General features: G+C 39.3%; 1 protein-coding gene across 1 annotated transcript in view; it reads right to left on the bottom strand.

Annotated features, from left to right (window-relative positions):
* Nucleotides 1-1,175: 1,175 nt before the first annotated feature.
* Nucleotides 1,176-22,103, bottom strand: part of COL12A1 (collagen type XII alpha 1 chain) — a 111,805-nt gene continuing 90,877 nt past the window's right edge. Inside the window, exons 53-65 of the mRNA XM_028097677.2 lie at nt 21,189-21,275; nt 19,681-19,734; nt 18,491-18,586; nt 17,236-17,289; nt 16,597-16,650; nt 12,496-12,549; nt 10,963-11,034; nt 7,660-7,695; nt 7,486-7,552; nt 5,788-5,976; nt 4,755-4,823; nt 3,583-3,753; nt 1,176-1,351 (exon numbers count right to left, since the gene is read on the bottom strand). Of these exons, the coding sequence (XP_027953478.1) occupies nt 1,176-1,351; nt 3,583-3,753; nt 4,755-4,823; nt 5,788-5,976; nt 7,486-7,552; nt 7,660-7,695; nt 10,963-11,034; nt 12,496-12,549; nt 16,597-16,650; nt 17,236-17,289; nt 18,491-18,586; nt 19,681-19,734; nt 21,189-21,275 (1,179 nt within the window). The remainder of the gene's footprint in view (nt 1,352-3,582; nt 3,754-4,754; nt 4,824-5,787; nt 5,977-7,485; nt 7,553-7,659; nt 7,696-10,962; nt 11,035-12,495; nt 12,550-16,596; nt 16,651-17,235; nt 17,290-18,490; nt 18,587-19,680; nt 19,735-21,188; nt 21,276-22,103) is intronic.

Here is a 22,103-nt window from a genome sequence, read left to right as displayed (position 1 = left end):
TAAATCAAAATCATGTGGGTTGTTAAAGATTATTTGGTTGTTTGTGGTCCCCTAGGATACCTCCTTGTTTTTCCACCAACCCACACATCCTCTACATTCTCAATAAAGCCTTTGGAATCTGCTGAGCTTTTTAAGGCTCTCAACATTATCTATGACTTCACCGTATCATTAAAAATTTAAAGTTATTTAGCATAATTTAATAGTATTAGCAAGATTTGTAACCGTATCCAAGGATATAAACTTGTTTGTTGTGACAACCGCCTGAACACTCCAAAAGGCCATTCAAAGAAAAAAACATACCATGTCAAATTTTCAGTAGTTTTATTGAAAAATGCCTCTTTTGTTTCAGAAATAAATAATATAAGGCAGTGAAATTCACAATCTGCAGTTAAAATATAAAAGCAGCAATTCTATATTCATAGTCTTGCAAACATCTTCCAACTGCTTTTGATAACTAAGAAACATTATGTTCTGAAAAAAAAAGTTCATACTAAATATACAACACAAACATGCAATTCCATCTTTGCAGAATAATCTGCAATTTGGCATAAATGTTAGTGTGTCTAAAACAAGGAGGTTTAAGGCAATATGGAACTGTATCCAGTTGATACAATAATTTCAGCTACATGGCTTAAGGTTTGTGGTTGTTAAAGGAGATGTATAAGAGCATTCTATGCCCTAACGTATAACAGAAGATAGAAGAGGAAGATAAATTATTGCAATGGAGTTGGGTTTTTTTCCTCTTTTTCCGTTTGAGGAGGGGAATTACTTGAATCGTGGTGTAACTGAATTGCAAACAAGTACGGGAAAAGATGAACTGCCCTCTCGAAATATACAGTCGTTCTGGGTTCCAGGACTTACTGCTTAACCTAAGAGTTTCACTGAGGCTGCCTTTTGTGCTAACTAAAGACACAAGGCACGTTCTCTCCTTGCAGCTTTTGCGAGCAAAGTATTTTGCAAGCATTTCAAGGGCAAAGGCAAAAATGTCTACAAGACTGCGTGCAGCGAGCTAGGTTTCCTGCAGAAACAAGGTTCTCTACAGTCAGAAAGCATACTCTTGGATGAAGCAACACCGGAAGAAACGCAGATAAGACGTACACTGCTCTGTCTGACCTGTCAATGAAAATCCCAACACCTCCCCCCAGCGTGGCAGCGCTGCGCGCGCGGTCTCAGGTTCACTGCCCTGAACTGCCGGGCAGGGCGCGCCGCCAGCGCCCGTGGGGAGGCTGCTCGTCGCCAGGCTCGTCGGCGCCGTAGTCCTCGTACTCGTCGGCTGTCCGCTCGGGCTCCACAGGCACGATGAAGGGCTCGCGCTCGGGCAGGTAGGCCCCGCCCTCGGGCACGTACGGCTCTGTCCGATTCAACATTACAGTTATGGCATGATTTGGAAGGCACACATACAGCAAAAGCTAAATTCATCACCCGAGGTGATGGCACTCCAGTCTGAATCTCATTACTATAAATAGATAAGTTACAATGTTCTGATTACGTCCATTTGCAGAGAGAATTTGGTGATGATCAAATAATAAAAATGGCACTTTTTTTTTTAACCTTCAAGGATCCAGCAGCACATACAATCATTGCACAAGTACCTGGGAACGGTCAGAGGCTGCGCCAAAGAATTGTAAACGCAGAGACCTAGGTAGGATTTTCGCGAATCCCCAAGCCACTGTTCATGAGTTCAAACTCCTCAATTCAGAGAACAATTTGGAAAGATGAGGAGATAAGGGGAAGTGTTATTGGCTCCTAGAAACTGAACTGTGGAGGGGAAATCCAACTATCACCAGGTAATATACAGTACAGGACATTTTCTGTGGCTGTCTCTCCCACAGACTGAGTTACAGTTCGGTGGGTAAAGGAACCCCAGTGACTACAGCGAAACAGGAAGCAAAAAAAAAAAAAAAAGTGATTGTAAAACTTTGGTTTGAAATTGCAATTACAAAACCCAAATGAGAGTACATGTACAAAAAATAAGAATAATAAGACACATGCCCTGAATCAGACACATTGCTAACAAGCAAGAAATGAGGAGATTCCGTTCGGTGTTATTCCGGCACAGAGCAAGCAGCAGGCTTTGATGCAGAAGCTTACTGTAGAATTGTTAAGTGATTTTAGTGGACAGGATCACATACAAATCATTTACAAGCCACAATTAGTTTATTATTTACATAAGACATTTCTCTTTAACCAGGTTAATTGTTTTTCTCAAAATGGCATGACCTCCGCTGGTTAGTAGTTTTATTATGCGCCTCTTTCACGACTGAGGCTCCTCATGGTTGTGGGTTTGAACTTTTTTTTTTAATAATATTTTTCTACATTATTACTGAAATGCATCAGGCTTATAAACTAACACCACTGCTTTTGTCTCATTCAAGTTAGTATAAAGAGTCTCCACCCTCCTTTATGATGTCCACCCGCTTCTTTAACCATATCTGTGGTGAAATTTCCATACAGACTCATTTCCTAATAAGCACGTGCGCAAACATCTCAGAAACAGGATTTTCATGTATTCAAACTGTAAGCAGCACTGGCGACTTAGAAAATTTGTTAGCCGGAACCTGAAACAGGTCAAAGATGATAGTTTTTAAAAGTTGAATTACTATGCAAAAAATATATATACACATCCATCTAAGTATGTAATGGTTAAAATATATATATATATATCCATATATTTCCAGTTATTCACACATACCATAAGGTAGAGGTAATTAAAATTTTTCTTAAAAAGAAGTAAATTATAATTTTGTGAACGAGTTGCATGAGAAATTGGCATTAAAATTCATTATTACTTTTGGTCATATATAACTATGCACATAAATATATAGATATATAGATATTTAGATATTCAACTACTCATGCACTATTTGCTAGTAGCCAACCATATCAAACAGCAGTATCATTTTTAAAACTTGCAAGATGCTTGAGGGTGCGCTGATGAAAAGGTCACCACTGACCACAGCATGAGTTTCTTATTCCCAGATCAACGTATCTCCCCTGTCCCCACATGCCCAAAAGCAGGCATAAGAGATCTGGCCTCAATAATGGTCAAACACTAGACCTGCCCTACCAACTCTTTGAAAAAATCAAGTCCCAGATTTTATGAACATTAATACTATGGACAGCATGAGACAGTGAATTATTTTCAGTTGTCTGCCCCATGTTATCAAGTAGTTTGCCTAAATATTAGATTCCCAAAACAATTTTTTAGTATGTACTCTTGACATTCTACAATTACCTTCAACAAATCCCTGTTCCCCAATCTTTAGGTTTAAAAAAAAAAAAAAAGTCATTTGATTGCATTCTCTGAACTTCCAAAAGAAATTAAGGAGAGGTTTACAATGTGATTTGGCAGATGTACAAATACAGGAAGGAAAAGCAAATAATTATTCAACTCCTAACAATGAAGCAACGTTTCACGCTTTAAGAGAGAACAGTGTTACTACATAATCAAAACACGTAACTGAAAGAGTTGCTATCTTCAAGAAATCCCCAAATCAACCTTCCTTCAATCCTGGGGAATCTGATTTCCATAAAGGTTCTTAATTCAGGTGAATTTGGGTTCCTACGCGGGCAACAACATACCTGGATAGCCTTGCCCATTGTATGGGATGCTGGCACACTGGGACGAGTCACAGTACCCAGGAGGACCTGGGGGGCCTCGGGTACCTGAGTTTCCAGGACGACCCGGGGGGCCAGGGGGACCTCTGGATCCTGTGGACCCTGGTGGGCCCGTTCTGGATTCTCCTTGTGGACCTAGTGCGGGGTTAAAACAAAGATTTCCCCTTTTGTTAAATACATCTCCCGAGGCAATCAACAATTTTCCAGACTAGATGATTCACTAGCATACAGAAAGAAAATATTCCCCTAAGAGATCACCAGGATGAACTAAAGTGTGGAACTTTCTTACCAGTGATCCATCGAGAGTTAATGACAGAGACAGAACTACTTTAACGATTTTATCCAAAGAAAACTGACTTACCAAGAATTAAGCAAAACTAAAGATATCAGTGAGTTCCCCGAATGGCTCCCACTCTTACAGAGACAAAACTCTCTGAAGAAAATGGCTATATTAGCCACATCAGACTACCAGGAAAACATGGGAGCACCTGCTTCACACCTGCAGACTATGTAAAGGGATGTTATTTCTGGATCAAGTTATACTTATTTATGGTTAACATAAATGTAAAGATTTAACCACTAGGGCTGACCTTGGTTACAAGGGTCTCGTGGACCTTACAATGAAGAAAAACAAAAATCCATTTTCGGCCTAGGAAATGAAATGCATAAAACAACGAGACGACTATTAGTTCTTTCCAAAACACCAATAAAGAAACTGTGAATGAAATCTTGCAATGTGTCAGGCTTTTTAGTGAGAATATTATTTTCTCGGTCTGCTAGCAACATCTTGAAGAATATGAGAAGAAACAGGAAATAACACCATCCTTAAAGGCTACATGGCCAAACAAAACAAATAGGAATTCCATAAAAACGAAAATAGAAACCCTCTGTGTCACTAAAACTCTCACCCTTTTATATTAAAGTTATAGTAAATGCTTAATGGAACACAGTCAAAAAGTTTTTTGAACAAAGAGAACATAAAAGTGAGGAGGTTATACAAGCTGAACTTCTTGCTAAAATATATTCGTGGTGGCAGGCCCGCCTGAAGCTCGGAAGATTAGATGGTGAATCTCTTGGGGCTGTACGCTCTCCCAGTGTTTCTGCTGTTTACTTATTTGATGTCCGGGCAAACGTACCTGGGGGGCCAGGCAGCCCTCGAGGTCCTGGAGACCCAATGCCCCTTTCACCTTTCTCTCCCGGCAACCCTAAGCGAGGACAAAAAGAGAAAGCACAGGGAGAAAATTATCGGGAAACACGTAGTTCTCATCGTAACTGATAATGCTCAATTCAAGTAATTCGCTTGTTTTAGTGAAAGCAGAACCTAATTTTTCACAGAAGTTCACTCTTGAAGCCAAATTCCTTCTAGACATTTGGGTAATTCCAGATTCATGGCCAAGAAACAAATCTGGCTACAAGTCAGGGGAAAAATTATTTGAAGAAAACAAACATGTCTAATATATTCTTTTTAGAAACAGTAATTTAGAACGGGAATCTTGAATAAATAGTTACAACTCATTGAGAAACATCTTAAAGGTATCTTATCTTTGGGAGCCCCATTGCACAACATCCAAACCGTCAGAATTACCAAAGTATCTAAGTCTTCTCCAGAATATTAGCTGCTGCTTTGACCAAAGCGACCACCCAGAGTCCTGAAACATCTGGAATCAAATAATCTTATTTTTCTTCTTTTCCTTCAATGACACTTATCTACCATGAAATTAAAGCCAAACAAACACGTAAGGCCACTGCCAGGCCCTGAATAAAGGAACCAAAAGAATTTGGATCTAAAGCTGTAGGGCTGCTTAAGTACATTCAGTTGGTGCCCAACTCTTGCCAGTCACAATAATTAATCAGATTTTAGCGTCCGAGTGAGTTTGCCAAAATACAGTTTCTTCCATCAACAATGACAACAACCATCAGAACATAGCATTATCTTTACTGAGATCTCCTGACAAAATCTTCCTGTGTTCTTTGATACAGATCTCGATGGCCTGGGGCTGCCTGAATGAAAAGACAGGTTCATGGACACACAGCTCTTCTGGGGCTGTCCAAACAAGAATAGTTAAAGCAGTTGCCAAGTCCAGTCTTCCACGTGCTTTTCAACCTGACCCAGATCCCACACTTGCAAACTCCTTTCTTTATCCCTGCATAGCAGCCAGAGAAACCCACCTCGTTCACCCGGGGGGCCCTGCATCCCTGGTGTGCCGGGGAAGCCTGGTCGCCCCCCAGGTCCCGGTTCTCCTCTGGCCCCCGCGCTGCCTGGGGGGCCTGGGGGACCCGGTGGGCCTGGTTGGTTGCGATTGGAGTGATAGTCATTTGGAATCTGATTCAGCATCTGATTGAATCTGCTCATCTGACCTACAAACAGAAAGACTTGTTAGTAAGAAACCCAGTAGGGAAGGGATGAGATGGTGAAACTCTTTTCTCTTAGTGTCTAGTGCAATCCATCTCTATTCTTCCCCCTCTAGGACACATTCTTTTTTTTTTTTTTAAAGATTGTATTTATTTATTTGAGAGAAAGAGAGAATGAGAGATAGAGAGCACGAGAGGAAAGAGGGTCAGAGGGAGAAGCAGACTCCCTGCTGAGCAGGGAGCCCGATGTGGGCCTCGATCCCGGGACTCCAGGATCATGACCCGAGCCGAAGGCAGTCGCTTAACCAACTGAGCTACGCAGGCGCCCTCTAGGACACATTCTAATTAGAAGCCTCAAAATAAAACACTCCAGCTATCCAGGACAAAATGATCCCTGATAAACAACTGTCTCCACAAAGTACTGACCAGTAAGCCATAGCATTACTATCAACCATAAAAGAGTTGTAAAAGTTTAATATGGCTCTGATATAAAGCCCTATGTTTTGCCAGATGATGTCACTCAAAAGAGAACCTTTCTTAAATTAAGAAAGTATACTATTTTCGTGTGTACCTAAGAATGATAATCAGGCTGTAGTGCCAATTAGAATCACCTGTGGGATCCTTTGAAAAATACAGATTTCTGGGCCTCATCTCCAAAGGCAGGGATTCGCTATGTTTGGGGTGTGGCCCAGGAACCCTCATTTTTAACAAGGTATTCTAATGCAGGTGTTCCTCAGGATCACACTTGCATTAACACTGCTAAGACTTCTGAAATAGGGAACTTTGAGTTTAAGGCCATACTCGGTTTGTGGGCACTGAACTTTATTACTTGGTAAGACTTCATAGAATAAGAAGAGTCTGAAAAAAATAAGGAGGCAAATAAAAAGGTCCCCACCAAAATGTACTTTCTGTGATCAAATTAATCTTGATGGGCCTCCTTCCTTAAAGTCATAGAATAACTTAAAGTTTCAACGTTTGGGGCGCCTGGGTGGCTCAGTCGGTTGAGCGGCTGCCTTCGGCTCAGGTCATGATCCCAGGGTCCTGGGATTGAGCCCCGCATCGGGCTCCCTGCTCGGCGGAGAGCCTGCTTCTCCCTCTCCCTCTGTCTGCCGCTGCCTACTTATGCTCTCTCTCTATCTCTGTTAAATAAATAAATAAAAATCTTAAAAAAAAAAAAAATCCAACGTTTGCTGCTTCTACATATACCCAGATGAAGATCACTGAAAATCCTAATAAGGAAATTGAAAAGCCCTTTCAAAATATGATTTTGCATCAGATTAAGTATAGGATAACAAGCTATTATTTTACCTTGGGTTCTTATTTTATGTTAATGACACAGTCATTAAAATATCACTAGTTTTATCTAACCAGATCCAAAACTGAGAATGAATAAAAATACGAGATCATCAAAATGAAATAGAAACATGTATCCTAGAAACTTTATGACTCAAACTCTACATTTTCCTGCAATAAACTTAAAAATCATTCATACATTAAAAATAAAAGAAGTTTTACCACTTATCAATTGTTCACAGACTTGTCTTGCAACTGCTCGCATCATGTTCTGGGAAGCAATGTCTCCCTTGTTAATTAAATCAATGAGAATCATTAGCATATTATTTCGATAGTTTCAGACTTCAATGTTTAACACACAAAATAAACATAAGTCAAATTTTAAGAATTACATACTCTATCGCCTTTCTCTCCTTTCAATCCGGATGGACCCTGAAATACAGGAATTTCATAGATTAGAAACTGACAAACATGATCTAAAATGATTCATGAAGGCACATGATGAAAGACAGCAAGGTCTGCTTTCTAACAGATTAGCAAAATGACACAGCATATTTATATCCATGTTACTTGCATTTTGTCTGTCTGTAAAAAGGAATCTTTCTGTCTTTCACTGTCTCTCTGTCTGTCTGTCTCTCTCAGAAAAACATATCCTCCAAATTAGTGCTGAGATGTGAATTTTATGATCACACATTTAGAAGTTACGTATTCTGCATACATTCATGATGCTGTTCACAGTATAAGTTTGGAACTAAACTATGGATGAGAAATTGCCCTTGGTACCATTATACTTTCCTTTACACCGTGACTGGGTAGCTCAGCTTCTTATTTTAGATGGTCCATGAGGTTAATCCAGGTTCAGTTCTAGTAAGAACCAGTGGGCTCTTTGTCAATTTCCTAACGTCAATATATATCTCTAACTTCCTCCAGTTATTGTGTGTGTGTGTGTGTGTGTGTACATTGGGTATAAAAGGAATCATGTGTCTCTCTTACTAAATAACTCAGTCCAAATGGTGGTCCCAAATTGAAACACAGTCACAGAATATTTTTCCCTACTCTGTCAAGCCTCTCACTGGCCATGAGAGGATCTTTAAAAAGTTTTCTCAAGTGCAAGAAGTTTTCGTCTTTCCATAATGTGTTTCTAGGCTGCCAACTGCTATCATGGAAGGAGCATCCAAAACACTGACAAACCTGATGCTCAGATAATACCCCATACCAAACCACTTCTTACAGCCTCCAAGAATTTTGCCTGAACAGCTCCAATATCTTCTCCACTGGTCTTCCTGTTTTCCCATTTTGCCCCTATAGAGTCTATTTTCCACACAGAAGCCAGGGTGATATTTTTAAAAGGGAAATAAGATTATGTCACTTCTTTGCCTTTAAGCGCTTCCCATCACACTTAGCACAAAATAAGAATTCCATATCATTGGCTAGATGGTCCACATGATCAACTTGCCCAGCTCTCTGACCTTGCCTGTTATCCCTCTCCCCTTCAACGCCCTTCATCTAGGGTACGCAGGCCTCTCTGCTATTCCTTCACTTGCCAGACTCATTCCTCACTTGGGACTTTTGTTTGTACCTGGAATCTTCTTCCCACAGATCTTCAAACAGCTTCCTCCCTCACGTCACAACAGTGTCACCTCTTCAAAGGGGCTCCCTGACTACTATATCTAAAATAACCACCTTCTCATTACCACAATTACTCCCTGACCCCTTACTCTGTTCCCTTTTTCTTCGTATCACTCAACACCACCAGAAACTATATTGTTTAGTTACACATTTTTGGTCTGTATCCCCCACTAGAAGAATCTCCATGAAGGCCAGGACTTTGTCTTGTTTACACAAACTTTGTTTTATCCCCAGGCCCTGGAACATGGGCTAACACATTTAGACACTAACCAGGTGTTGAGTAAATGACTACAAATATTCCACAAGCAGTTCCTTAAAGCACCCTCTATACAACATCATGTGCTACAAGTTATCAAGAAGATACCAACTGGTAACCATAGCTAATGACATGAGCTAACAGTGATTGAGCCAAGCTCTTTGCTAAGACCTTTATACATCCATCTGCTAGTTTTAGTTTAAGAAATTAAAGGTACATCAGAAAAGAGAAGAAAAGAAGGAGCAATTTGCCACCTTAGAAGGATGAGGAAAATAAAGGGAGAAAAGAGGGTAAGTAAGGTCCAAATAAATGTTACCAAATTATAAGAAACCAGAGTTTAGTGCTCCCTTTGCCAAAAATATTAGACACTTATGGAAACACTATTATGACTTAGTTTGGAGCCTTCTGTAAATTTCAAGGAAGTTTTTCTCCTACATTTACTGCTACTTTGAGATTATTCCTGGTGTGTGTGTGTGTGTGTGTGTGTGTTTTAATTTACTGCCACTCTGAGATTGTTCTAGTATATATGATTTGTAGGAATCATCTTTATTGCCAGTATCTAGAGATCACATTTCAAGTAAGGGGAGCAGAAGTTTCTTTTAGGTGTCTAGCTCCAGCCAACAATTACATCAGGTAGATTCTTATGTGAAACTCCATTTCAGTCATACTCAAATGAAATAGAATTCTGAATGGGTAGAAAAGTTCCATGTGCTTTTAACTGCTCTTGTGAAGTTTCTGCTATGATTCATTGAGGAAAAGAGAGTAATAAATTCATGTGCTAGGGTACACACAGATTGTAAAGTGTATCAGGAGTCCTTTCATCTTTATGCTGCTTGCTTAATTTTATGTAAACATGGAAGGCAGGCCCTGTCACATAAAGATTCTACCCTAAGTTTCTTTGACATTAAACAGTTTTTAAGTTGGGGTTTATATAACTTGGACAATACTTTAAAAAAAAAGATTTCTGTCCAGAGAACAGTCCTGATGGACTTGTGTCATTGCTAATAGTTGGACTTCATTATCTTTGGCATAAATTTTTATATTTTAGAATTCAATTCAGACAAATAAACTGCTGAAAATATTTTCACACTTCATACATACAAAGAAGAAAAAAGTTGTAAAGAAGATGATGCTCAACGGTCATTACAAATGCTTCTGGATTTGTGATTTTAGGAACTTCAAATTCAGTTTTGGAGGGACTAACCTGAAAATACCAGATCGGCATAATGCCATCTTAACTACTATTTTAATCAAACCATCTGACTGAAAGAAAGATAAACTGTATATAAATTGGAGCAGGGCCATATAAAAAAGTAAAGGAGTGGATTATAAAAATCCTTTTAATCCTGGGACTACTGGTCTAGCATCCTCAGTGAGAGAGAAATGAGTGAATGCATGGCTGGATGACCTTCATGAAGGGTTAACATCTGCAAAACTCTGGACGGGATGGAGGCGCCGAGAACCACCATCACGTATTTTTCTATCTTAAGCAGCATACCATTCCTAAATAAAAGAATCATTCTGCTGACCCAGCTTTGAGTGTTTATACAGTGCAGAAAAATGTGTCTTGGCTCAAAATCCCATTCTCCTTTTAAAGAAACCCTATGACCACAATTTTCATCCCCAAATGTTATAACTCAGAGAGAAAAACTTTAGAACTGGTACCAAGTGAAATCCATGGGTTTTAGTATAGTTTCAACAAATGCTTCAAACCCATTACGGCAGCGATAACATAAATAGGCCAAAGCCTTGTAGCATCCTCGTTATTTATAGCCACAGGGAGGGGCCTCTTGACACGCAATCTGTCCACTTACGGGTCTGCCATGGTCTCCGGGTTTTCCTGGTTTCCCACTCGGTCCTGTGACGCCTGGGGAGCCTGGGCTTCCCTGCAACACATGGGCCAGGCCAAGAAAGGGAAGGACACGATGAAAGAAAAATCCCATCGTAAGTTAACTAACAAACATGGCCAGCTTTAAAAGCCTTTCACAGAAGCGGCACGCAATAGGGAAGAGTAAAACCAAATTTTAAGATAGCATGAAGGAAAAAGAAAATCTTGATGATTCTCAATCTTATGGAGCATATAGTCCTCAAATACAGTTTAGGACCACTTGAAAAAAATCTGTACCTACACACAATCAGTTTCACAATTCACAGACTGCGATTCTAGTAGATTGGTTACGAAATGAATTTGCAGAAAGTAATCCCTGTTTTTTAGTTTACCTCTGTTGCAAAACCAGAAAACCCATCAAAAGACAAGAGTGAAAACTTTGGTTGGGGAAGAAATTAAGTAGCTGCGTTTGTGCTAAATCGGGCACCACTGTGGCCGAGTCTTCCCTTGCTGCTGGGAGTCCTGCTCTCTGCCTAGAAATTCACTTTTTTTTTTTTTTTTTTGGTGCCTTCTCTACACTTCCACTTTCTTCTATCATGTGAGCACCCTTCACCCCATCCAAACCATAAGAATTTCTCCCTGTTGCTTTTAACACAGTTTTAAAAGTCTTAGTCATACTTTGCATAGAATATTTATAATATCTCCTAACCAATACTTTATGTTCTAAAGCCTAAAATTTCCTTAAAATAGAATCATCAAATTCTGCAGGACAGTTAATCCTTTACTTTGCCAATTATGCAAATATTAAGTAAGCTCTGTAGTAAATATTTAAAATGCACGTTTATAGTATACATTTAAATTCTCCTCTACCTGAGAACATATATATTAAACATAAATAATAACATTATTTTAACGCATGCTCTCAAATCTTCATATCCTACTATCAGACATGAAGAGCACCCATCACCTCACACAAGTTCATTACGATCTCACCCAGATGCAGGTATATAGATGCCACTTTCCACATCACTGGCTGCAGTATTTTCCCCGAAGATCTTAATTAGAAGACTTACTTGGGTGAAACTTACTTCCTCAGAATGACTGATAGTGCTCAGTAATAAATAGCCTTAAAATTGAAATATTTAGATTCTTAAAATCTTAATAGACTATAGATTCTTAAAACTTTAGAACAGAAAGTAACCAGTGAGGTCTTAAAACCCTACCACTCAATGTGGGGTTGGAAGGAACAGGAGTGCTAACCAGCTAGGGGCCAACTTAGTTAGGGGTATTTTTCTATTTTTCAAATATAACTTGTTTAAAAAGAAAGACTCTGTATTTCAACACATCTGTTTTCTGTAGCCCATTTTGATTTAGGAAAATAAAACGAACAGCTCCCTTGACAGTGTACCCCACAGCACTGACGGAATCTGCCTCAAAGGCCAGGTTACTGGGCTTTTCCCAAGCAAATGGGGCAGGGGTTTGGGTGGGGAGACAACACTGTAATCCGTTCAGTTCTTACCGGTGGCCCAGGGGGGCCCCTGGGTCCCATTGCACCATCTTTTCCCGTAAAGCCCTATTGTAAACATAAAATTAATTGCAAATTAGTGAAATAATGACTGAGAGAAAAGGAAAGACACTAAAGAGCTCGCTAAGAGTGAAGAGTGAAGTACCCAACTGCAAGTAACCTTCCACTATGAAGACAAATATACCCCCCCAAAAAATGCTTTCCAATTTACATTATTCCTTTTACTGAATAGGTAATTTCCATACTTATTCATTTATATAGTTATAAATAAAGTCATTTTAAGAGTCACACTAGGCTTCTCCGAAGAAGGTAGATTCCTTTTGTAAAGATGCTAGCTTTTGCTTTTGTACGAGTGTGAGGAAGCCTAGAGCAAGGCTAACCCTTTCTACTGAAAAGTCAGTGTTCACAAACTAGCCCAGAAAGAATCAAAGTGGGAGGAAAGGAAATGTTGCTGCCCAAAACTCATGGTCTCATAAAAGATGAAGGAAAGGCCAACCACCTAAGTAAAAATTCCCTCGCTTCCTAAGCAATGGCCAGGCAGCCAAGGGCAGGACCACTGATGTCTCCACTCCGGGGGCATTTCTCTCCCCGACCCTGGAAAGGTGTGAAGTTGTCTTAACTGCCTTCGACTTGAAAGAAAATCCTCAGATCCTTAGCTAATTGTTTTAGTGATTTGTCTCTCCTCATCTCACACAGGAAGCCAGATCCACATGGGTGTCAGGTTGACTGGGAAGACAGATGTGCCCCCGCAGCACCACACCCCGCCCTGCAGGCCTGCTCTGTGGCTCTCACGACCTGCCTCCATCCAAGTGCCAGATGACCTCTGCCTGGAATGAGTCATTCTGCTACCCAGTTAGCACTCATTCCAACAGCGAGATCTCTGAAATTCAGCAGAGGATTTCTGAGTCAGGTCTTTTTTATAGTTCTTGCATTCCTCTGTCAAAGGAGATTTTTGTCTCATTTTCTGCAGGGAATAAGATTGATAATTTTATCCATATTCTTGGATTCGAGCAAAAATCAAGAGCATTTGGATAACTGCCTGCATTAAGTATCCATGCTTCCACTGATTTTACGACAGAGGAAGTTTAAATTATTTCTTTAAAATTGTGTTAGAAATATTCCACCACCACCACCACCACCCCATTTTTTTCCCCAGAAACTTAAACAGATAAAGATTTCAGACTGTTTTCTGGGAGATCCAGGCCTGCTTAACAAAAAACAGACGCCAAGTTCATCTGATGTAACATCAACATTGCTTCTGAGAGCCACCAAAGAAGCAAAAATGCTCTGGTGGTATTGCTTAGGCAGTTTGAATTGCATTTCTTCCATCTAAATTTCTCCAACATCAATATAGGACACTCTTTTGTTTATTTGTTTGTTTAGGTGAGTATTATGTTTCTGAATAATCCTCTTTCAGTCAGCTTAAGAAATTCCTGGTCAACCGTTTTCTTTTTTTTCCTCCAGCTTTATTGAAGTATAATTGACAAAAGTTGTATGTATTGATGGCGTACAACATGAGGTTTGGATGTATGTGTACACTGTGGAATGATTACCACAACCAAGATAATTGACGGATACATCACCTCACACAGTTATCATTTTTTGGGTGCAATGAGAACATTTAAAGATCTACTCTATTAGCAAATTCCAAGTATACTGTATAGTATTATTCACTATAGTCACCATGCTGTGCGTTAGATCTCCAAAGTTCATCCATCCTAAACAGCAACGCTAGAGCCTTTAACCAATATTTCTCCATATCCCCCTCACCCCTGCCCATGGCAACCACCATGCGACTTTTTGCCTCCATGATTTCAACTTTTTTTAGATCCCATACATAAGTGAGATCATTTGGTATCTCTTTTTTCTGTGCTTGGCTTATTTCACTTACCATAATGTCCTCCAGGTTCAAGTTTAATCCATGTTGTTGCAAATGACAGGATTTCCTTCTTTTTTAAGGCTGAATGTTATATACATATATATATATATATATATATATATATATAAAATGTCCATCCATGAACGCTTAGGTCCAATCAACCATTTTCTTTTAGAAGAAATATATATCTAAGTTCGGGTGAAGAGGATCTTATTCTGATGTCTTCAGAAGGTCTGCCCACTGAGCCATCTGCAGAACTTTGTGCTATAATTTTACTTTATTCTCCATTTTCAAAGCTGCAGTGGTTATTGCTGCTTCCCCTTAAGTGAGGCTGGCTGAGAAGACCCATGGTTATTTTCATGAATACACATGTATTAGATACCTATACATGCAGTTCTTTTGTTTCTTTCTAACGGTCCCCAAAGCTGTGCCTCATTTTGCAAATCATCTATGCTGAAGACAACACATGCATCCAATTCCTCCCAACTCCATATTGGTAACAAGTCTTCTTCCTTCCTCACTGTGGACCTTGGGCTTGTTCTCCTGAGCTTTCTTCTCTTCTCTTCCACCACAGAGTTCAAGTTTCTTTCTTTATTTCTTTCTTTTCAGGCATGATACCTATACCAAAGTCTATCTAACTTTCCAAAGTTGTTTATGTTCCATCAGCTGTGCACCCTACTTTCAGCATTAGTGGTAGGAAACTAAGTGGTAGGTAGGTGAACAAGCCTGGGTAGGAAAGAGGGGAATGATTTCCCGAGAGGTTTCCTCACTCTCAGCCTGGGAGATCTGGGTGGACTCACCACAAAGTTCTAATTCACAGATTAGAGTTTGAGAGCAAAAAAGCATAGACCCTTCCCATTCCCTCGTTCAGAGAAGCAGTGATGGTGGCAATGGCTGCCTGACCACCAGTTCAGGGAAGAATCTATTGATGGGATATCACTGGTGACCTACCGTATCTGCAGGAAGCCCACACTGGCTGGATGGGATGGGTCCCACAAGACTTCCATAATAACAGCACCAAGTGAGTCAGCCCATCATCACTTAATTGCAGTATCTTTGGTTTTGTTTTCTAATTGAATAGACCAACTTGTCACTTCTGCAATCTTACTACTGTCTTTTATTATAAAATAAGAATTCAAAAAAACTGAAGTGCCAGTCTCAAAAGAGTCAGAAGAATGTATTACATAAGTACCATCTTCAGGTCACAGATTTCCAAAGAACACAGTCTTCTCTCTGACCTCTCTCTCTCCCAAACTTAAAAGTAGGCAGATAAAGTTCACTGGCATATCATCCACCATTCAGTATTATCTGGGCAAATCTTGGCTGCAACTGAATTATCCTCCTCTTCTGCCTGGTGTCTTAGAGGTATTAAGGTTAGCAAATCAGCATGTTAGTGACAGCTATTACAGTTATTAGCTCTCTCAGATCCTGCCGCTAATCACAAGCTTTAACTTGATTAGTCAGAATACAGACTACTCTGGGCTGTTGTCCGACCCCTAAGATACTGAAAAGTCAACAGTTCCTTGTTTCTGAGTGACACTAAAATCTCTTATTAAGGTATTTGTCATTTCCGATGAAACCAAATGTTTCTGTAACATTGAATAGAACATAGAATTTATGTTCACTGTGCTTCTCATTATTTGTCCTAGAAAAGATGAGGTTTCCTGCACAGATTCCATCATAAATCAAGAGAACTCCAAAAGCTGCCACAAAGAAGCAAAATTCCTACTAAGTACCAGTTGTCTATCCCATCCTCGAGGTGTAAAAGTAGAATTTGAGTTCTACATGTGATAGAAAAGCTGTCCTGACTTCATAGAAAATGCCATGAAAATTAAGACTACTCTCAGAGTTACATAAAAGCTGCCTCATGAAAAGAACTTAATCTTAGGATTTAAAAGAATTTGTTAGGATTCTTGAATCTCTTTCCAATCAACTAATACTCCTTTTATGAACTTTTTTTCTGAATAGGATAGTTTTTTAAAATTCCCAAAATGAAAATTTCAAGGACCTGCCCAAAGTCCTGCCATTTTGTTTCATGGGACCTTGAGATTGATCTGGTGTCAGGTGGTCCACTGATACTAGTTCTTCAGCCTCCCACAAGATCTGTGAATCCTGCATCTCCAGCCATGAAGACTGAATTGTGGAGTGTTCTTAATTAATAGGCAACAATGTGATATCCTATCCAACATCATCAGAGCCTGCCCACAATAACTTACTCTATCTCCTGGAGGTCCCATTGGTCCTGGTGGACCAGGTAATCCTGGAGTTCCCTACACAAAAGGAAACAAACAAGTGAAATGCTGTAATATAGTTCCTATGTGGGAGAAGACACTTTGTATTCTTCAAAATGCTTGAAAACCATTTCAGCAGGGGGTGAGGGGGAGCGCCTGGGTGGCCCAGTTGGTTAATCGTCTGCCTTCGGCTCAGATCATGATCTCAGGGTTCTGGGATGGAGCCCTGCATTGGGCTCCCTGCTGAGTGGGGAGTCTGCTCCTCCCTCTCCCTCTGCCCCTCCCCCCACTTATGTGCATTCACTCTCGCTCTCTCTCTCTCTCTCTCTCAAATAAATAAAATCTCTTAAAAAAATATTTCAGGGGACTCTGAAAAGCAACAGAAAACCAGAACTAAGCACAGTGCCCGCCATATAGTAGATGACTCTCAAGAAGCCGACACCTGAATTGAACAGCACGAACCCGACAACTGAGACCACGGGATGAAATGGAAATCATGGGAAGCCCATAGCCTGGCTTCTGCTCTGCTGCTTCACCTAGGTTCACCTTTTGGGGCACTACAAGGGCAGCTTTTCAAATGGCACTTGATGAGGGAAAGAAAAGGCAACTTGAAGAACAACTCACTGTTCGGCCAGGAAGTCCTGGTTCTCCAGCATCACCTTTCATCCCCTGGCGCCCCTAGAGCAGCAATGGGAAAACAGTCCTCAGGCATTTTACAGAGATTAAGTGAAAGGGGAAGACATGAGTCACTTCCAAAATCTCCATCACTTCATAAATCCAATATAAACACATTTTATATTGTGTAGGTGAATAAATCATTTTGGAGATTGATGCTCACTTTTTAAACTGCAAATGCTGTGTTCTGATTTCCATTTATTAGAGGATAACTTTATATAATTACAGGATGATATACCTATTACTTTAAAAGAACATAGTTTAACATATGGGGTTTTCACAGAAATAAAATTTGAAGGGAAAAAGCTATTTTTTATTGAATGTATCTAATTAGGTGCAATTTTAATAGAAAGATAGTCAATCAATGAAAATTATGTTGTAACATAATTTTGGTCTCTATAACTACATGCTAGAAGACATTTGTTACAAAGGCCAAGTTGAATTAATTAAAACTGATTAATTTAATAATAGTAATAAGACAAGTAAAGGCCCCAAAACTCCCTTTTGGACAGAAGAAGTTAAAAGTAGATGTAGTCAACACTTCTGAGCGAGAAAGCCCTATCCCTCCACATGTTTCATTTCTAGCTATATCTGATATCAATTATTTTTCCTCTAAGTGCCAAAAAAATTTATCTGTTAAGGCATCTTAACAGGGAGTTTGGACTCAATTTTAAAACTATGCAGTTATTGTATGCTTATTCGTCTACTGTATTTTTTTGTTTATTTTAAGGCATAGAAAAAATGGTAGTAGTTAAATAAAATATGAGTCTTAAAGGGTAAAAACCTTTTTATAACTTCAGATTTGCATTTGGAACAAAAAGTCAACATTTTATTTAAAAGTTTTTTTAAGGAAGTAATGACCTAGATAAACAATGCAAGCTTGCCTTGAGGTCATCAATATTAGCCACGAGCTTCCAAGGCTGAAAGTAATTTCAAAGCTTTCAGGATGTTGAAGGATAAATGCATCACCTATTACTTTTTAAAGGTCAAATTCGTGGCAATAATTTTATCTGCACATTTATACATTATTACATATGCTATTTACATATCTGAAATTATAGTCATAGGAAGTTATCTCAATGACTAACCTTGTTGAGTTCCCAGAAAACTTTTTGAGTTTGGCAAAATACAGTAAAAAATATTCCACTTCAACTTAATGTTAATCCACCATCCTCACTGAAATACAGAAAGCCTTTGTGCTTACTTGTTCTCCCGGAATAGAGAGTCCGTTGGGTCCCTGGGGACCTGGAGGACCCTGGGGGCCTGGAGGACCTGTGTCTCCACGAGGGCCAGGGGGCCCCTAAAACACACAAGAGAGAAACAACCACAAAGTCATGTAATGACCTTCTAGGGCTAACATCCAATCAGAAGCCTATCATCATAACTCTAAGACATCAATCATATAATGTTTGCAAACATTTTAGAAATCTACACACCTATAAAAGCATTTATTAATACCATTCCTTTCTTCCCTTTATTACTCATTAAAGATCAGTTGAAAGCACAATAACACTTCTCATCACAAGAGCACTTAAATTTCCAAAAGTCCCATTAGAAGTAGATTTTTAAAAGAAGTAAAACACACTGAATATGATATATTCATACATGTATATTCATGAATTCACATGAGATCAAAGCTTGAATTTCAGTGGATTTCATTTGGTTTTAGCTAGTCCTGCTTTCTCTTAGACTTGGGCTTATTTCTGGGACTAATGTATATATGTAATGTATATCAAGCAAGGAAGCACAGATATCCACTAAGAAGATGCGCTATGCTGGAGCTTCTTTGCAACATGTCCAGGTGGAAAAGGTGCAAACTTGGAGTAAGGACCCTGGGTTAGCATCCCAGCCTCACCCTCCCCTAACTGGGTTAGATCATCATTAGTAATATTACAACAAAAAGTACACATTATCTTCATAATAGATTGCCCTAATAAGCTTGAGTTGGATCTGGATGAAAGGGGCTGATGACCCCCAGTGAATGCATACGTGGCCACTCAGCTCTTTCTCTGAGACAGGTGAAATGAAGAGCAGCACAACTGCTCCCAACCCTCTCCAGGGTTCCAGTGGGACTCTGCTCCCTGTGGGTCTTCCGACTGATGAGTGGGTGAACGGCTCTGTTTCTCCGTGTTGCATGCAGCAGAACCCTTAGGTTCTTGAGCAGATTTCCTATGTGTAATTCCTACAGCAGTGAGATGCCTTGGACAATTCTTTCTCTGGCTAGTCTAATTCGTCGTCTTGACAACCAGAGACAAGGCCTAAGTATTTATATTGCCTAAAGCACACGACACTTGAACTAACTTGTTCAAGGTCTCATATCCCCTTAGTGGAAATTTGAACAATCAGACTTCAATACATACATGAAAATTTAAATGCGCTCTAAAATATACTTACAACTGCCCCACTGATTCCTCTTTCCCCTCTGGGACCTTTAGCACCAGGTCCTCCCTAAAATACATAGTAAGAACACATTTTAGGGTGAAAATAAGGAAAGCAGGGAGAAGTTGATATATAGAAATTACTTCAAGAAGCAGGGCATTCTCTAGGCAATACTTCTATAGCTACCTTCAAAATATTGAAGTGAATATTACATGTCATATGAATATGTGGGGAAAGAGAATTTCAAAACCTTGTACATTTCAAGTGTCTCACTTTTATATTCTGAACTTTTCTTAATCATTAGCAAGTTTTGAAATTTATTTGAAAATTTGAAGTTTAATGGGAAAAAACAAGCATTACTTAAGTACAGTAAGGAGAAAATTCTGTTTTGGAATTATATGAATGCATTCTTCAGAGAAAATAATATGCAAGAAGAAGAGTATCTTTAAACTCTCAGAATCTCAGAACATGTACTTTAGTAGCAGGAATTCAGAGTTCACTGAACAAAGAGAAAATAAATATGACAATGACATCCAATAGTATTATCTTATAATTAGAGGATAAAAAAATTCTTACTTCTCAAAAACATCTAAGTTACATCCAGGATATAATTTTACGATTACAAATATAAATCAGATAAGTCACTGTTAATAAAAAATAAATGAATGGTGGTAATTACAGTGACATTTGATTCTATATGTGGAGGAGCTGGTTTGTAATTAACCTAAAATCAATTTACATTATTTGCTATCACCCAAGTATGATAAAATTTGGTGTTCTGAGAATATCTGAGCTTTTCCTACATTAATTAGCCATTTTCTTAAAAAGAGGCCAATAGGTTTTAGAGGTATCCCTTCCATCCCACAAAACCATGCCAGGTTAGATGCCAGATTGACAAAATCAAGGTGTTCCACGCTGATTAGTGTAATCTATCACTGCAATCTTCAATGTTGTTCCTTGCACTTTCTTGGCCTCCCCACCCCCATGAACAGACCCGGTCATAGACTTCTTCCTCAAGTTATTCCAGACCCCTATATTTTCACCTGGAGTTTATAATATCATCACATATGTAAATTTCCCTCCTTGCATGTTATTCTCATGATATGTCTGCTACATAAAATATACATATCCTAGGTTCTAAACAAGTTGCTCTGGATCAGCCTTTCAACCATGGCTCCATAACATACATACAGGAAGCTTTTAGGAGATGGAAGAAATTTTCAAACTCATGTGATTATAGATGGAAACCCAGATTCACATCTTTAAGAGAAAAGCTCTTGAATACTAGCCAATATCATTCATTCCTGCATGACTGGAAAAATGTGTGCAAATGTGTTCAAATTTCCTTCTTGATTTATTCCATTTCAGATCTCAAAACATACCACAAAAAATGGTCTGCAATTTAGCTTGCTCTGTCCTAGAAAATACAGATGGCTGGAAGCATTTTATCCGCTATATATTGGCCAAAAGATGATCACATCAGAGATTTAGAGGAAAAGCTAGGACTGCTGCAGTTCCCTTACCGCAGGCCCGGGTGGACCTGGAGGTCCAACGCTGTCCTGTGTACACGTGCAAGCATTTGAAAGAGCAGGGCATTTTGCTTCATCTCTCTGAAATTTTGAAAAGCATATTTGCCTATGAATTGAGATCAAAACGACTTCCAATCCTCCCCCCCAACACACATTTATCTTATATACACAAGGAAATCTGTTTCTCAACATGAAGAAATAATTTGTATTTAGCATGACAAATAGTCTTATGTTGAATCTTGCTTTGGTCCTTTACGTCTTTATTTTTTGTTGTACTTTAGGAAACCTTACATAACAAAGAAATGTTTACGAAACCACCACAGGGACCACTGGTAATTTAATACAATTTTCCCTAATCCAGTGTTAAGAGAAATGCTGAGTAGCTCAGATATCAATACCATTTCATTTGGGGTAAATCTAAAATCTTTTCCATGGACTACAGGGCCTTCCTTACACGTTCTACAAACCAGCACCACCTTGCCCATCTCACTGCCTACTCCCACCCCTCCATTCTTGTAGCTCCAGCCCCACCTTATTATTTCTCAGATATTCAGGGTCTTAGGGCCTTTGCATGTACAGTCTACTCTGACTGGAATGCTGTTTCTCCCTTATCCATATTGTCCACTCCCTCGCTTCATCAGGTCTCTGCTTAAACCTCACCTTATCACTGAGGGCTGACAGTACTCACCTGGCTCTCTATCCCTTCACCCTGTTTTGCTTTGTATCATAGGACTTTCTACTTTGTAATGTAGTGTATATCTACTTGTTAATTCTTTCTCCCCCGCTTCCTTCCATTAGAATATTCACTTTTCACTGCTGTAGCCCAAACACATAGAATTCTGTCTGGCTTATAATAAATAGGTGCTCAATAACTATTTGTTGAATAAATAACACACATTCATCCTGTGG

This window comes from Eumetopias jubatus, unplaced genomic scaffold, assembly GCF_037043125.1.
Source record: "Eumetopias jubatus isolate StellerSeaLion01/CBP00866 unplaced genomic scaffold, mEumJub1_p1.0 scaffold_6, whole genome shotgun sequence".
NCBI classification, from domain to species: Eukaryota; Metazoa; Chordata; class Mammalia; order Carnivora; family Otariidae; genus Eumetopias; species Eumetopias jubatus.
The sequence above is the reverse complement of the archived record's forward strand: the minus strand, read 5'-3'. Positions and strand labels throughout refer to the sequence as shown.